General features: G+C 44.8%; 1 protein-coding gene across 5 annotated transcripts in view; it reads right to left on the bottom strand.

Moving 5' to 3' along the window:
- Rdh13 (retinol dehydrogenase 13) overlaps window positions 1-13,051 on the bottom strand; it is a 28,335-nt gene extending 15,284 nt beyond the window's left edge. Inside the window, exons 1-5 of one of the 5 annotated variants that reach the window (XM_087568242.1) lie at window positions 12,847-13,048; window positions 11,919-12,037; window positions 10,350-10,505; window positions 8,739-8,845; window positions 6,145-6,463 (exon numbers count right to left, since the gene is read on the bottom strand). In XM_087568242.1, the coding sequence (XP_087424368.1) occupies window positions 6,407-6,463; window positions 8,739-8,845; window positions 10,350-10,505; window positions 11,919-12,037; window positions 12,847-12,911 (504 nt within the window). In that variant the 5' untranslated portion in view covers window positions 12,912-13,048 and the 3' untranslated portion in view covers window positions 6,145-6,406. 5 annotated transcript variants of the gene reach the window in all.
- Between the last annotated feature and the right edge of the window lie 4,935 nt (window positions 13,052-17,986).

Raw genomic sequence — 17,986 nt, 5'->3', positions numbered from 1 at the left:
AAAGAAAGAAATTAAAAACTTTTTAGAATTTAATGAAAATGAAGATACAACATACTCAAACTTATGGGACACAATGAAAGCTGTGCTAAGAGGAAAACTCATAGCGCTGAGTGCCTGCAGAAAGAAACAGGAAAGAGCATATGTCAGCAGCTTGACAGCACACCTAAAAGCTCTAGAACAAAAAGAAGCAAATACACCCAGGAGGAGTAGAAGGCAGGAAATAATCAAACTCAGAGCTGAAATCAACCAAGTAGAAACAAAAAGGACCATAGAAAGAATCAACAGGACCAAAAGTTGGTTCTTTGAGAAAATCAACAAGATAGATAAACCCTTAGCCAGACTAACGAGAGGACACAGAGAGTGCGTCCAAATTAACAAAATCAGAAATGAAAAGGGAGACATAACTACAGATTCAGAGGAAATTCAAAAAATCATCAGATCTTACTATAAAAACCTATATTCAACAAAATTTGAAAATCTTCAGGAAATGGACTATTTCCTAGACAGATACCAGGTATCAAAGTTAAATCAGGAACAGATAAACCAGTTAAACAACCCCATAACTCCTAAGGAAATAGAAGCAGTCATTAAAGGTCGCCCAACCAAAAAGAGCCCAGGTCCAGATGGGTTTAGTGCAGAATTCTATCAAACCTTCATAGAAGACCTCATACCAATATTATCCAAACTATTCCACAAAATTGAAACAGATGGAGCCCTACCGAATTCCTTCTACGAATCTACAATTACTCTTATACCTAAACCACACAAAGACACAACAAAGAAAGAGAACTTCAGACCAATTTCCCTTATGAATATCGACGCAAAAATACTCAATAAAATTCTGGCAAACCGAATTCAAGAGCACATCAAAACAATCATCCACCATGATCAAGTAGGCTTCATCCCAGGCATGCAGGGATGGTTTAATATACGGAAAACCATCAACGTGATCCATTATATAAACAAACTGAAAGAACAGAACCACATGATCATTTCATTAGATGCTGAGAAAGCATTTGACAAAATTCAACACCCCTTCATGATAAAAGTCCTGGAAAGAATAGGAATTCAAGGCCCATACCTAAACATAGTAAAAGCCATATACAGCAAACCAGTTGCTAACATTAAACTAAATGGAGAGAAACTTGAAGCAATCCCACTAAAATCAGGGACTAGACAAGGCTGCCCACTCTCTCCCTACTTATTCAATATAGTTCTTGAAGTTCTAGCCAGAGCAATCAGACAACAAAAGGAGATCAAAGGGATACAGATCGGAAAAGAAGAGGTCAAAATATCACTATTTGCAGATGATATGATAGTATATTTAAGTGATCCCAAAAGTTCCACCAGAGAACTACTAAAGCTGATAAACAACTTCAGCAAAGTGGCTGGGTATAAAATTAACTCAAATAAATCAGTTGCCTTCCTCTATACAAAAGAGAAACAAGCCGAGAAAGAAATTAGGGAAACGACACCCTTCATAATAGACCCAAATAATATAAAGTACCTCGGTGTGACTTTAACCAAGCAAGTAAAAGTACTGTACAATAAGAACTTCAAGACACTGAGGAAAGAAATTGAAGAAGACCTCAGAAGATGGAAAGATCTCCCATGCTCATGGATTGGCAGGATTAATATAGTAAAAATGGCCATTTTACCAAAAGCAATCTACAGATTCAATGCAATCCCCATCAAAATACCAATCCAATTCTTCAAAGAGTTAGACAGAACAATTTGCAAATTCATCTGGAATAACAAAAAACCCAGGATAGCTAAAGCTATCCTCAACAATAAAAGGACTTCAGGGGGAATCACTATCCCTGAACCCAAGCAGTATTACAGAGCAATAGTGATAAAAACTGCATGGTATTGGTACAGAGACAGACAGATAGACCAATGGAATAGAATTGAAGACCCAGAAATGAACCCACACACCTATGGTCACTTGATTTTTGACAAAGGAGCCAAAACCATCCAATGGAAAAAAGATAGCATTTTCAGCAAATGGTGCTGGTTCAACTGGAGGGCAACATGTAGAAGAATGCAGATCGATCCATGTTTATCACCCTGTACAAAGCTTAAGTCGAAGTGGATCAAGGACCTCCACATCAAACCAGACACACTCAAACTAATAGAAGAAAAACTAGGGAAGCATCTGGAACACATGGGCACTGGAAAAAATTTCCTGAACAAAACACCAATGGCTTATGCTCTAAGATCAAGAATTGACAAATGGGATCTCATAAAACTGCAAAGCTTCTGTAAGGCAAAGGACACTGTGGTTAGGACAAAACGGAAACCAACAGATTGGGAAAAGATCTTTACCAACCCTACAACAGATAGAGGCCTTATATCCAAAATATACAAAGAACTCAAGAAGTTAGACCGCAGGGAAACAAATAACCCTATTAAAAAATGGGGTTCAGAGCTAAACAAAGAATTCACAGCTGAGGAATGCCGAATGGCTGAGAAACACCTAAAGAAATGTTCAACATCTTTAGTCATAAGGGAAATGCAAATCAAAACAACCCTGAGATTTCACCTCACACCAGTGCGATTGGCTAAGATCAAAAACTCAGGTGACAGCAGATGCTGGCGAGGTTGTGGAGAAAGAGGAACACTCCTCCATTGTTGGTGGGATTGCAGACTGGTAAAACCATTCTGGAAATCAGTCTGGAGGTTCCTCAGAAAATTGGACATTGAACTGCCTGAGGATCCAGCTATACCTCTCTTGGGCATATACCCAAAAGATGCCTCAACATATAAAAGAGACACGTGCTCCACTATGTTCATCGCAGCCTTATTTATAATAGCCAGAAAATGGAAAGAACCCAGATGCCCTTCAACAGAGGAATGGATACAGAAAATGTGGTACATCTACACAATGGAATACTACTCAGCTATCAAAAACAACGAGTTTATGAAATTCGTAGGCAAATGGTTGGAACTGGAAAATATCATCCTGAGTGAACTAACCCAATCACAGAAAGACATACATGGTATGCACTCATTGATAAGTGGCTATTAGCCCAAATGCTTGAATTACCCTAGATCCCTAGAACAAACGAAACTCAAGACGGATGATCAAAATGTGAATGCTTCACTCCTTCTTTAAATGAGGAAAAAGAATACCCTTGGCAGGGAAGGGAGAGGCAAAGATTAAAACAGAGACTGAAGGAACACCCATTCAGAGCCTGTCCCACATTTGGCCCATACATATACAGCCACCCAATTGGACTAGATGGATGAAGCAAAGAAGTGCAGACCGACAGGAGCCGGATGTAGATCGCTCCTGAGAGACACAGCCAGAATACAGCAAATACAGAGGCGAATGCCAGCAGCAAACCACTGAACTGAGAATAGGTCCCCTATTGAAGGAATCAGAGAAAGAACTGGAAGAGCTTGAAGGGGCTCGAGACCCCAAAAGTACAACAATGCCAAGCAACCAGAGCTTCCAGGGCCTAAGCCACTACCTAAAGACTATACATGGACTGAATCTGGACTCTGACCCCATAGGTAGCAATGAATATCCTAGTAAGAGCACCAGTGGAAGGGGAAGCCCTGGGTCCTGCTAAGACTGAACCCCCAGTGAACTAGTCTATGGGGGGAGGGCGGCAATGGTGGGAGGGTTGGGAGGGGAACACCCATAAGGAAGGGGAGGGGGGAGGGGGATGTTTGCCCGGAAACCGGGAAAGGGAATAACACTCGAAATGTATATAAGAAATACTCAAGTTAATAAAAAAAAAAAATAATAAAAAAAAATAAAAATAAACTCTCTTGGGCTAGAGATAGCTCGGCGGCCGAGAGTACATACTGCTCTTGCAGAAGACACAAGTTCAACTTATTCTCAGCACCCACATCAGGTATCTCACACTCTCCTGCACCCCAGCTACAGGGGGAAGAGGGATTCAGTACACTCACGTTCACATACCCAAACATACATGTAATTAAAAATAATTAGATGTTTTCTGAAAAGAACTCACCAAAGGTAGCTGTGCAGAGAACAAATGGGCTGGAGAAATGGTTCAGTGAGCAAAGGTGCTTGCCGATGCCTTGGCACACATGTACAGGCATGCACATACATACATACACACACACACACACACACACACGATAAATAATGTAAAACACGTGTGTCAAGAAAAAAATCCAGAAGTGATTGGCATAGGGTAGTAATCCTAGCTATTCAGGACACTGAGAAAGATTACATACAAGTTCAAGGGCCAGCACAGCTCAGAGAGCCAGTCTCAAAAGTTTAAAAGGGGCAAGGAAATAAATGGCTGAGCATGTAGGTAAAAGCACTTGCTGCCAAGCCTGACTTCATGAGTTCAAGCCCCAAAGCTCACTTGATGGAGGCAAAGAACCAACCCCTCTGACCTCCACACATACACTGTGGTACCTGCATGCACACATGTATACGCACGCACGCAAACACACTAAAGGTTCATATGTCTGAGCGCTTAGTCTCCAGCTGGTGCCCGTCTCCAGAGCTTACCTGCTAGCTGAAGTGGGTCACTGAGGGCAGGCCTTGAAGGGGATACATACTTCTGGTTCCTGCCAGACTTTTCTGCTTCCAGATCTACCAAGCTGTCCAGAAGAACAAGCTGTGCTAAAAGCTCAACACAACATCAAAGTGTTCTGACCAGATCTATCAGCCATGCCTTCCTGTGCTACGACAGATTGTGTCCCCAAAACTGTGGGTCAAAATACACTCCTCCATTATGACATTTCTGTCAGGTATTTTGTCAAGGTAATAAGTTAATTAATGCATACATGTTTGCTTTACAAATGCTTTAAAATAGCCACAGAAGGGTACACAAAAAGCTAGGGCCACTGACAGGGCTCAATGAGCCTTGATGGCAACCTGGGCATCCTGAGTTTTATCCCCAGGACCCACATGAGAACTGACTGCTCCTGCAAGTTGTACTCTGACCTCCATATGTGTGCTGTGGCACAGCTACACCCACAAATGCTAGATGGATGATACATACATACATACATACATACATACACACACACAATACATATATACATACAGACACATAGATGAGAGATGATACATACATACATGATAGAAAGATAGATATAGATAGATGCACAGATAGACAGATGATAGATACATACATACATTATTGATACAAACATCATACATACATTATAGATAGATACATGATACATACATACATACATACATACATACACAAATGGATACATGGATTGATAGAGATAGATAGATGACATATAATTACAGTAAGTATACTTAAAAGTTAACAAATGGATGAAGAGATTGCTCAGAGGTTAAGAGCAGTAGCAGCTCTTCCAGAGGACCTGAGTTTGATTCTCAGCACCTGTGGAGCAGCGGGCAGTGAAAGGCACCCTGATTCCTGGTAGAGATGGGTTGAATCCCCTAGGAGACCCTAAAAGGGATAGCAGGTGCATTTCCATTCTCCCAGAATATCAGGGCCTCACGCAGCTGCGCCCCCCAAAGACCCCTGTATAGAGGTTTGAGACAGACGAGTCACATAGGGCAATGCCCCAAACCCCTCCTCCACTGGTGAGGACTTGAACCCAGATCACATAGGCTCAAGACAGATCAGTCTTAGAGATAGGACCCCACCCCCAAATATGTAGATTAGATCTTCCCAAGCTCTCGGGCCAAACCAATAGGAAGCGCCTGCTGTCAGACACTGACCCATCCAAAAGAAAAAGAAAACTGTATTTAAGTGCCAGGTTCAGAATTAAAGGTGTGCAGGAATTATTCCATCGTCTGAGAGCTTCTGTCATAAAAGCTGTAACACCGCTGCTTGGGGCAGAAGTCCTCCTGCACCCCTCCGCTGCTAATCAGTCTCCTGCTGGCTCAGCCTGGCTGGAGAAACTGAAGCAGCAGGCAGCGGCGGAAAGGAGCTCAACCGGCAGCTGGGAGGCAGCGAAAGCTGTCCCCACTTCCCTGCCTGAGTTCTCTCCCCTTCGCCCGAACCCACACCCAGCTGGGCGAGAGATCGCTGGGAAGAGCACCACTGGCCCAGAGCCCTGCAAGCACCCACATGGCGGCTCCAGTTCCAGAGGCCCTCTTTTGGCCTCCGCAAGCCCTGTATGCATGTGATGCACATACATGCTTGTAATAAAAACACCTACACACATAAATAATCTTTTGCTATTTTTTTTTGTTTGTTTTTTTCAAGACGGGGTTTCTCTCTGTAGCCTTGGGTGTCCTAGAACTAACATTGTAGACCAGGTTGGCCCCAAACTTAAAACTTAAAGAGATCCCCCTGCCTCTGCCTCCCAGGTGCAGGGGGATTAAAGGCGTGCACCACCACTGCCCACCACACATAAATTCTTTTTAATAAATACATTAAAATAAGGAAGCTGGCATGCTGAGCACACTTTGCACTTCCTGACTGTTGCTTCAAGACGGAGCTATGGTCCTTTTTAAAACACTAACACGTGACAGTTTTGACATCACCTGAAAAGAAACAAAAGGGTGAGTCACCCCTCGTTGTGACAGAAATACAGAATTTGCCAGATGAGCCCTGGGATTACCCAAGGGCTCTCACAAGAAAGCTCCAGGTACTGCCCTCCAGCAGCACGCGGATCCTGTGACCTGACACCACAGGGCCCTTCTGACTCATCACTGTCCTCAGCATCACCAGAAAGCCTGGGAGCAGTGATGAGTCGGGGCCCTGCCCTTCTCCATACCCTCCAACCTCACACGTGATTCTGAAATAAGCGCCAGCTGCTTGCCCTGCAAAGTGCTATACAGCAGCACTTTGCCCCACTCCCCAGATCCGACTCTTGGCCCTCCATTTGACTCCCGTCTCCCAACCACGCTGTGGATGCTGTGTCTTGAATCACTGGAACACATCCCCACCACTTGGTCCATCCATCATTCTGAACAGTCAGGATCTACTCTGAGATGAACTCCCAGAAAGATGCCACGGGACTAAGTGAGAATGGAGCTCAGGAGTAAGGCATCTGCCTAGAGTCTCCCCTTGAGGGGGTGGGAGCCAGACACAGCAGTAGAACACTTGCCTAAAATCTCCCTAAGTGGGACTGGGGGCGTGGCCCAGTGGTGGAGCACGTGCCTAAAATCCCAGAAATGACAGGCTGGGGGCGTGGCTTAATGGAGGGTGTCTGCCTAGAATCAACCAGTAAAGGGCTGAGGGTGAGGTTCAGCAGCAACCTTTAACCTGGCATCCACAAGGTCCTAGGTTCTATTCCTAACATGGGGGGGAAAAAGTAACAAGAAGCTGTTAGTTGGCATGCTAGCCCACACTTGTAACCTCAGCTCTGAGGAATCTGTGGCAGGAGGATTTTGAGTTTCAGCTTAGACAATGCATAAGATCCTGTCTCAAGAGAAAAAGAAAAAAAAAGAAAAAAACTTTTAAAGAAGCATATTGAACTCCTGACCCAGGGAGCTGTTGTGTGTAACTTAATGAGTTAAGATGGGGAAAGGGCCAAGTGTGGTGGTGTATGGCTTTAATCCTGGCACCCAAGAGACAGGGGCAGGTGGATCTCTGTGAGTTCTAGGCCAACCCATCTACACAGAGAGTTCCAGGCCAGACAGAGCTGCACAGTAAAACCCAGTCTCAAATAAATAAATAAATAAATAAATAAATAAATAATTTAATCTTTTAATTTTTTTTAAAGTGGTGAGGGGAGGTGTAACGGTATATACCATGCCTTTAATCTCAGCACTTAAGGTAGATCTATGTGAGGGCTACAAAGTAAGGGGTTTTTTAATCTCAAAGAAAAAAAAGATAGTACGGCTTGGGGCCCGGTGAGTAAAGGTTTATAGTACCAAGCCTGATGACCTAAATTTAATGTCTGGGATCCACATAAAAGTAAATTAGAACTGACTCCTGCAGCCTGCCCTGACTCCCACATGTGAGCAATGGCATGCCTGTGTGCCCACAAACACACACACACACACACACTAAATGTATACATATATATAAATGCACGCATATATACATACACAACAATTTATACATAAAAATTTATATATTTTTAAGTTTACACATATACATACATATACATATAAAATAAATGTGGTAAGAGTGGATGGGATGGAACATTATAGATGTCTACATAGCTGGGCCACAAGATGCCCAGATATTTGGTCAAATTTACCAAATTATGTTTTGAATGATATTAATATTTACATCAACAAACTGTGAAGCAGCCAGCCCTCCCTAATGTGAGTGAGCCTCATCCAATCTTCAGAAGCCCCGACCACAACAAAAGTGACCCTCTGCAGAGCAGAGAGAACTCTTCCCCCCTCATAGACCTTTGAGCTTGAACATCAACTCTCTTCTGACTTCAAACCCAAACCAGTCTGGAGCCTGCCACGTCTGGACAGGAACTACAAGCACTGGATGCCCTGGGTCTCCATGTTGTCAACTGCACTCTGGGTCTTGTCAGCTCTACAGCTGTGTGAGCCAATCCCTTATAGAATGTGTGTGTGTGTGTGTGTGTGTGTGTGTGTGTGTGTGTGTGTGTGTGTGTGTGTAGATACACACATACACACATATACATTCATATACATACATACATTTTATATATGCATACATAAATACATACACCTATACATACATATCTTTAAATATACATACAAAACTCATACACACACACATACACACATGCATACATACACACATACATAGAAGAGATCTGGATCCTGGTTCTCTGTTAAGTATTAGGTTATAAGGACAGAACCTCAGAATTAGATTTACACTCACAAAAGAGGCTCCTTTCCCTTTCCCTTCCACAACTGACACAGCCATGATGAACCAGAAGTGGGGTCTCACCAGACGCAGGATCTGCCAGTGCCTTGAACGTCCAGCCTCTAGAAGAGTGAAGGGTAAACGTCTGCTACAATTCATCACCCACCCAGACTATGGTTCTTTACTTCAGCCACCCAAACAGACTAAGTGACCAGATTCCAGACTCCCAGCAGGAAAACGAGTATTCACCATAAACCTCATGGCTGGAACAGCCAGTTTAGGTCTAGTGATATCCTCTTACTGGCTCTGGAAAAAGTAGGAGCCTCCACTAAGGATGAACCTGACAGGCCTGAGGTGCCCAAACCCTCAAATTATGTCTCCTTCCTTTTCCTCCTCACAACGTCCCACAGAGGGGCTAGAGAGTTAAGGAACCCAGTAGTTAAGAGTACTTAACATTCTTCCAGAAGACCCAAGTTTGGTTCCCAGCACCCACGTAGAGAGCACCATCTGTAATTCCAGCTACAGAGGATCCAACGCCCTCTTCTGGTATCTGAGGCCACTCACACAGATATATAAATAAAAATATTTAAGATAAAACAATAATATTATTAATTATTGCCCCAAAGGCAAACCAAAGTTCCGTCCCATCAAAGCTGACCCTGGGAAACCCATGAGTTTTGGGCTTACGTACAGACCAGGGGTAGATGGTTATAGGCAACAGGGTAGGTAACCCCAAAGCTGCATGGACAGTCTGTGTCCATGGCCTCATAGGTGAAGCCCCTCTCAGTTAACCATCCCCAGTGTATATATAGTTAGTCCCATCCCCAGACCCTGAGGCCATGTGCAACCAGAGCAAAACTATATACAGATAGCTGAGAGGAGTGTCTAGATCCTCAGATGAGGGTCCAAAGACCCTCCCTAACCCTTCTGTATCAATTACTTTTCTATTGCTATGATAAGATACCGTGACCCAGGGCAACTTACAGAGGAAAGAATTTATTAGAGGCTTACAGTTTCAGAGGGTTAGCGTCCATGACTGTCAAAGTGGGGAATATGGCAGCAGGCAGACAGGCATGGGGCTAGGCCAATAGCTGAGAACTTATATCTGATCCATAAACATGAGGCAGATTAAGCTGAGAATGATGTGGGCTTCTGAAACCTCAAAGTTCACTCTCAATTACACTCCAGCAAGGCCACGCCCCCAAATCCTTCCCGAACAGTTCTAACAACTGGGGACCAAGCATTCAAACATATGAGTCTATGTAGGCCATTCTCACTCAAACCACTACTCCCTCCTAATTAGAGGGAGTGCCAACAGTCCACAAGCCAGATCGTGATGGACTCTCATAAGCAGGCACACTGATCCTATAAAGACAACAGAAGGGGTTGGGGATTTATCTCAGTGGTAGAGCGCTTGCCTAGGAAGCGCAAGGCCCTGGGTTCGGTCCCCAGCTCCGGAAAAAAAAAAAAGAACCTAAAGACAACAGAAAAACAGGTGGCAGTTGCATTTTGCCATGATGGCCCCGTCGGCCAGCCTCTGTAACAGAACTTACAGGCTTTAGGTACTTCAGAGACTAGCCTGAAGCTACAAACCCTAGCTGGAAAAGTAAATGTTTTCCCGCCTACCTTTAATGATCTTCCCTGCAAACTCTCGAATGGACTTGAGGGAAGCCAAGTCTAGGTGCTCGGCACGCACACGGGGATTCAAGGTCTCTCCTCGAATGTCCTTTGCAGCTGCCTCACACTTCTCCCTGTCACGGCAGGCCAGAATGATGTTGCCTCCTGGAACAAGAAAAGAAAAGAAAACACACCTAGCCCTACACATCTATCCAACAGAAATAAAAGCATACACCCACCTTAAACCTGTACACGAGTGTTCTTAGTAACATATTCAATAGCCAAAACATGGAAACTCAATTAATACCAGGCTTGGTGGTATAGACCTGAAATGGCAGTGACTCTGGAGGCTGAGGCAAGAGGATTGCAAGTTTAAGGCCTGCCTAGGCTACAAAGTAAGTTCAAGACCTGCCTGAGCAACTTGGTAAGAACCTGTCTCAAAACGTAAAAACGGGGTTGAGGATGTAATTCAGCAGTAGAGAACCTGCCTAGAATCCCCCAGTGAGGGGCTGGAGTGTGGCTCAGTGGTAGCAAACAAGAGGCCTGAGTTCAATGCCCAACACACACACACACACACACACACACACACACACACACACACACAATAGCAAATGTCCACCCACTAATCAATACATAAACCTACTGCAGTCTATCCATGCAATAGCATACTATTCAGTCATAAATGTAGTGACACACTGGCATAGGATGTAGTGAATGGACCTTGAAACTACTACACTCAGCCAGACACAAAATTCATACATTCTTCCACTTATATACAATGTTTAGAACAGGTAAATCCACAAAGAGAGAAAGGACACAGGTTTCCTGGGGCTAGGGGATTGGGGGATTGGGGGGTGGGAGGGAAGGGGACATCATGAAAACACTCTAAAGACACGTGGGAAGATGGAAACATTGGAAGGACGTGTGGGAATGCACTACTGTTATTCTGAGAAATCCCACCAAAGGCTGTCTTCTGTCCTCTACAAGCCTATGCATGTGTGCACCCACCTCCCCCAATACACACAGAGAATTAAGCAAACTTATCAAGATATACAAATACTGGGGCTCTCAATTGGCTCAACAGGTCACAGCACTTACTGCTAAGTCTGAGGATTGGGGTTCAACACCAGAACCTGTATAGTGGAAGGAGAAAACCAGCTTCCATAGTTATCTTCTGAATGATACACACACGCACACACACACACACACGCATGGACGCAAACTCAAACCCCACTCCACCCCAACATATACACACTACATAATAAAAATAGCTTTGTATTATGTTTTTGGCTCTTTTAACGAATATGACGACTTGGACAAGCAAAATTATGCAGTAGTCTTTTTTTGTGTCTGCCTTCTTTTTATTTAGCACAAAATGCTGTCGAAACATCACACAGGAACATTTCTCAATTCCTTTCCTTTGGAAAGCGTAGTAATATTCCACTGTGCAGATGAGCCATATTCTGTTTACTTCTCTGTAAATCACTGCTTCCACCTCTGAGGTACTTTAAACAAGGCTGCCATACACAACAGTATACACATAACTCTTCAAAACCCAGGAGCAGGTGGTGGTCTCACCTCTTTTAGCCAGCTCCAAAGCAGTTTGTTTCCCGATGCCTGTGTTGGCTCCTGTCACGATAACAGTCCTCCCAGGTATGGTGGCCTTGCTGGGACAAGCCCCACCAGCGACATAGTCCCTGATGTGAGAAACAGCACAGTGAGTTCGGTCTGCCTCATGCCTGGATTTATAAGCCAGGGCAAACCACTCTTGTAAGCTCACATCCATCACCGAAGCAGCAAAACACCTGGAGTCCTTGTCATGGCCTCATTGCTCTTACAAAGGACCCAGGATCAGTTCCCAGCACCCCAAATGGTGACACACAATAACTCCAGTTCCATGTGAGCTAAAATCCTTTTCTAATCTCCGAAAGCAAGGCATATGCATATATACAAAAAAAAAAAAAAAACTCATGTAGGTTATTGGCGATCACACACACACACACACACACACACACACACACACACACACACAGAGTATGTCCTTGGTCCCAGCCCTCAGGAGGCAGAGGCAAGTGGATCTCTATGAATTCACAATCAGCCTGATCTAAATGAGTTCCAGACCTGCCAAAGCTTCATAGTGAGATCTCATAGTGAAACCCTGTCTGAAAAACGCAAGGAAGGAAAGAAGGAAGGGGGAGGAGAAGGAAGGGGAGGCAAACAGGTTGGGCAGAGAGGAAAGGGTAGAAGAGAAAAAGTAGAGAGTGGTCCAGAGACAAAATGAGCACAAGATCCAGGCCCCACCCTTCTCCCTAGGTGACCTTGGAGAAGTGACCCGCCCTCCTCCAGCTCCTCCGGGAAAGACCGTACGCGGGGGTGAGCTGGGAGAATTTATCCCGGGACCTAGGACAAGGGATTCTTCTCTGGCCTTGTTTGACATTCTCTGGCCTTGTTTGACATTCCCCAGCCTCTGGCCGAACACCGAGCACGCAGAGACGCGCAGACTCACTTGAGCAGCACGGTGCCGCCGATTACCGTGCCCACTACGGACACCGGCAGCAGAAAGCGATTCATCCCAGGCTGGAGAACAGGGTATCAGTGTATTTGCACTCCACGGCCACTCCGCGGACGAATGCGCTGCCCAAGACCCCACGTGCGCTCGTGTAGCGAGGAAGTGGAACGACACAGCCACCAGAACCCGGCTTTGGGGCGTGGCCAGATGTGGGGGCGGGGCTTTAGAAAGCAGACCTACGACGCACTTAATGCTGGGAAACGTAGTTTCTGGAGATTGGACGCGGCCGAGGTTGACAGGCGGGGCATCTACCTGATCAAATTATAGTCACACTCAACCAATCCAGAGGCATCCTGAGGTTGGGCTTTAAAAAAAAGAAAAGAAAAGAAAAACAGCCGAGTGGTGGTGATGCACGCGTTTAATCCCAGCATTATGGAGACAGGGGCAGGCAAATCCATGAGTTTGAGGCCAGCCTGGTCTACAGAGAATTCTAGGACAGCCAGGTCCATGCAGAGAAATACTATCTGGGAGAAAGAAAATATATAAATTAGATAAATGATAGATAGATAGATAGATAGATAGATAGATAGATAGATAGATAGATAGATAGGCAGATACCAACCATTCCCATTTCCAGACAGCAAGCCCCTGTAAAATGAACCATGATTTTTCTCCTCTAAATAATAGTTAATGATAGTACTTTCTGCATAGGCCTGGTGAAGGAAGGAAGAAGGCTGGAACTTGGACCTCTGGGTATGAGGGAAGAGGGTTAAGTAAAGATTCCTGAGCCTGAGGGAGAAGGGTATGATGTAGACTCTTGTGTTTAAAAGAGGAAGTCTGGGTTTTGGGGTCTGCAGGAGGGAGCTGAGACCTGGATCATTGAATCTGAAGGAAAAGAAGGATACTGGCTTTAAAGTGACAGAAGGATGGCTCATGGGGTAAAGGCACTTGTCACACAAGCTTTGCAACTTATGTCTGTTTCCTAGAACATAGTGGAAAGATAAAACCAACTCCCAAAAGTTTTCCTCTGACCTCCCACTGTGGCATGTATGTGCCCACACTCTTACACACCAAAAGAAAAGAATAATGTGTTTAAAACATACTGAAGTGTTACTGTCTAAAAGCAGGGGGAGAAGGAAGGAAAGAAGAAAGACAGACGGATAGAAGGAAAAGAAAGGAAGTTAGGAAAAAAGCTATAGACTGTGGGCAAATGCATCCTGTGGCTAGAAAATTTCCCAGCACACTTGGCATATGATTTGTCTTCATGAAGGTGACAATGAGATAATATTTTTCAATTATCAGATTGGCAACATTGAAAATTATGATAAATATTCAGTGTTGGCAAGGATGGGGGAAACTCCCTGTTGGTGGGAGTCAATTATCCGGTGTTCCTGAAAGTCTAGTCAGACACCTGTCACAGGATGATCCATGGCATTCCCTTTGTAAGAAGTTATGCTTAGAGGATGATTGGTCACTCTAAAAGAAAAAAGAACAACTGAACTTAGTGTGCACTCACAACTTCTTGCAACAATTATTTAGCGCCTCTTGTGTTCCAGACACAGTTACTGAATTCAGTCCTCAACTTGAGTTACTCAGTTTCCCCAACAGTAACAGTAAAGGGTCATTCTCCTGGGGCTGGAAAGGCGGTTCAGTGGTTAAGAGCACTTGCTGCTCCTGCAGAAGACCCAGATCTAGTTTCCAGCACCCGACATGGCAGCTCACAACCATGTCTAACTCCAGTGTCAGGGGCTCAGACACCCCCTTCTGACCTTCACGGGCAGTGCACAAAAATGGCTCACAGACAATTCAAGCAGGTGCAACATTCACACACACATGCAAGATAAATAAATAATTTTTAATTTAAAAAGAATGTTTTTCAAATGTCTGAGTGCCTTCATATACCACAAATGTAAGGAGGTATCCTAGTCAGGGTTACTACTGCTATGATAAAACACCATGACCAAAAGCAAGTTACCGAGGAAGAAGATCATTAGAATGGATTACGAGAAGGGGCTGGGGATTTAGCTCAGTGGTAGAGCGCTTACCTAGGAAGCGCAAGGCCCTGGGTTCGGTCCCCAGCTCCGAAAAAAAAGAACCAAAAAAAAAAAAAAAAAAAAAAAGAATGGATTACGAGCGTCCAGCTAGTCCAACAATTGCTGTCTACCAACCACCAAAGAATCCAGTAGCTGTTCAGTCCAGGATGCTGGTCTTCAGTGTATGCCAGAATCCTGAAGAAGGCTCCAACACCAGGGAAGCAATGGACTGGGAAAGAGCATGGTTGGAAAATTGGCACCTGGAGTTGGGTGTTACTATGACAGACCTGGCCATGTGTTTCCAGGAGGATTGTGAAAGGAACTTGGAACTCTGGGCTAGAAAAGCCTTTGAGTGTTGAGAGCTTAGTGGGATGCTCCACAGAAGCTTAGAAGAAAAGAATGTTGAGTGCAAGCCAGCCAGCAACACTCCTCCGTGACTCTGCATCAGCTCCTCCCTCCCAGTAGTTCCTACCCTGTTTGAGTTCCTGCCCTAACTTCCTATGACAATGAACAGTGATATGGAAGTTTAATCCGAATAAACCCTTTCCTTCCGGACTTGCTTTGGTCATGATGTTTCATCTGACTAAGAAGATGGTAAGAAGAAGGCTAGCAGATAAGCCACAGTGGTGGCTACGTGTTTGGTTTTGTTTGTTTGTTTGTTTGTAAACAGGGCCTCTGGTAGTCTAGTCTGTTCTCCAACTCACTATGTAGTTGAGAACAACCTTGAGTGCATTTAACCTAAAATCATCTACTCCTAGGACAGACTCCTGCTGAGAAAACTAGTTAGTCCTCTCAGCTGCCCTAGGAGTGCAGCCACTCCTCCACAGAAGCAGGAAGCAGCCGCAGAAAATGCACAAACAAACCAGTACAGTTGTGTTGCAATAAATCTTTATTTAGAAAACAAGCAGAGGACCAGCCCCTACCGTGCAATTTGAAAAAATGACAAGAAGGCATTTGTGTTACAAGAAACTGTTCTGTAGAGAGTTCCAGAGCATGACTGACTAGGAACGTGGTTATTACAAAGAGGAAGATGAAGCAAAGTCCTGCTTTTGAAGGCCTCCTACCCAATTCCCAGACACACCCAAGGTGGATAGAATGTCTGTGCGCTTCAGGTGGACTATACACCCTTTGCCAAAGTTGGTGTTGTCAAGAAGAAACTGGTGCACACTGGGTGCTGTCCCAGGTGCTGAGACCATTCTCTCAAAGGGTCCCCTGATTTTCCCAGTGCAGAAACTTCAAGACACCCAGTAAAGGTCTCTCTCAGACCCTCCTCTCTACCTCTCTCCCTCCATTTCTTTCTCCCTCCCTTCACCTCCAACACTTGTTTTTGAAACAATGTGGCTCAGACTCCCTGTGTAGCTGAGGATGACCTTGAACTCCTGATTCTCCTGCCTCCACCCCACCCCACCCACTACATTTGGTTTGTACAGTGCTGGGTGATATGCTTTGTAAAACAAGGTATGATGTGGCAGGAGGGGGAGCCTTAGCACACCCATGCTGAGACATCCCCACCCCTTGAGGTACCAGCCATACGATGGGTCTAGTGTAAAATGGAGTTTATTTGCAGACATGGGAAAGGGAGTTGAGAAAGAAGTAGAGTCAGAAAAAAAGGGCAGAGACAGAGAGAGGGAGGGAGGGAGAGAGAGAGAGAGAGAGAGAGAGAGGAGGGGGAGGAAGAGGAGGAGGAGGAAGTGGAGGAGGAGGAGGAGAAGAAGAAGGAGAAGAAGAAGAAGAAGAAGAAGAAGAAGAAGAAGAAGAAGAAGAAGAAGAAGAAGAAGAAGAAGAAGAAGAAGAAGAAGAAGAAGAAGAAGAAGAAGAAGAAGAAGAAGAAGCAACATGTGGAGAGAGAATTGGGGGTTGGGGGGTCGGGGAGGCCAGAGGCAGGAGTCAGAGTTCAAGAAAGGCCAAACAGATCTTTTTATAGGAAGCCAGGCTCTCATACCTGGCTGTTGCTATGTAACTGTTGGGCAGAGCCTAGAAGAAATGTTAACATGCTAACACTGTGGTTCCTGACTGAGCATTCTAAGTGCTAGAAAAACTTAGCTATTTAACACAGTGCTGGGAATCAAACCCACAGCTTTGATCATGCATGGTAGACAATCACTCTACCAACTGGGCTAGATCCTCAGCCTCCAGAACAGTCCCTGTTTGAAGCAACTGGATAATGTTAGGTAAAATATGTATTCTGTTTATCAGTACACCTTGTTAGAATAAGCCTTGAACAAACTGTCAGACCCAGACCAAGGCCCTATGTTGAAATGCCAGCCCCTCCCCCATCGCTGCATTGCCAAATTCAGTCTCCTACTATGACCAGCATCCTGATAGCTGGGGCAAGACAGCTTCTAAACATAAAATGGCCTTGTCTGGACAAACAATTCCAAAAGGAATTGCAGACTTAGCATGTGGCTACTTAAAGCTATGTTAACTTCCTATGTTCCAAACCTCCTACATAAACTTCAAGTATCCCCTCTCCCTTTTGGCAGACCCCTTTCCTGATGTATCACCCCCTGACTGTTTGAAATAAACAGTTCAGTCTGTTGAGTCAGTATCCTGTCTCTCCTAAATCTAATATACCACATACCATGCAACCCACTCATGTTCCAGTAACCCTGAGAAGAGAAGGGAGGGGAGAGGAGGAACCAAGGGTGGGCATGAAAGAAGGAGTAGGGATGGAAAGAAGAAAGACAAAAAAGGAGACTTGGTAATGTTGCCTTGAAGGACCACAGAGCCTGCGCAAAGACAGGCTGGGGGCAACCCTGGGGAGGGCAGAGGAGGCCTGGGCAGGGAGGCAGGGCACTGCTGGCCAGGATGGGAGCTCCCAAAGGTAAGAAGAACTGGGCAAAAAGCAGAAGGCAGGGATGCATCTGAAGTGGGGAGGAGGGGCAGCCTGATTCTGACATGAGGTTGCAGAGATGGAAGAGGTGAGGCTGCGGTTCTCAAAAAAGAACCTGGATTACGGCTTTAAGGCCAGGCTGCAAGCTTGTCTGTGACTGGAAGGGAACTGGGAAGCCACAAAGGAATATTGAGCGAGCGATGAAGGGTCATGAGCAAGATAACTATTCTCATGAAAAGAGGAAGTGTTCCTCGGCTCACTTTGCTTTTTT

Source organism: Rattus norvegicus, chromosome 1 (assembly GCF_021556685.1).
Source record: "Rattus norvegicus strain SHRSP/BbbUtx chromosome 1, alternate assembly SHRSP_T2T, whole genome shotgun sequence".
Taxonomy (NCBI): domain Eukaryota; kingdom Metazoa; phylum Chordata; class Mammalia; order Rodentia; family Muridae; genus Rattus; species Rattus norvegicus.
Note: the sequence above shows the minus strand (reverse complement) of the source record. Positions and strands in the feature narration are given on the sequence as shown.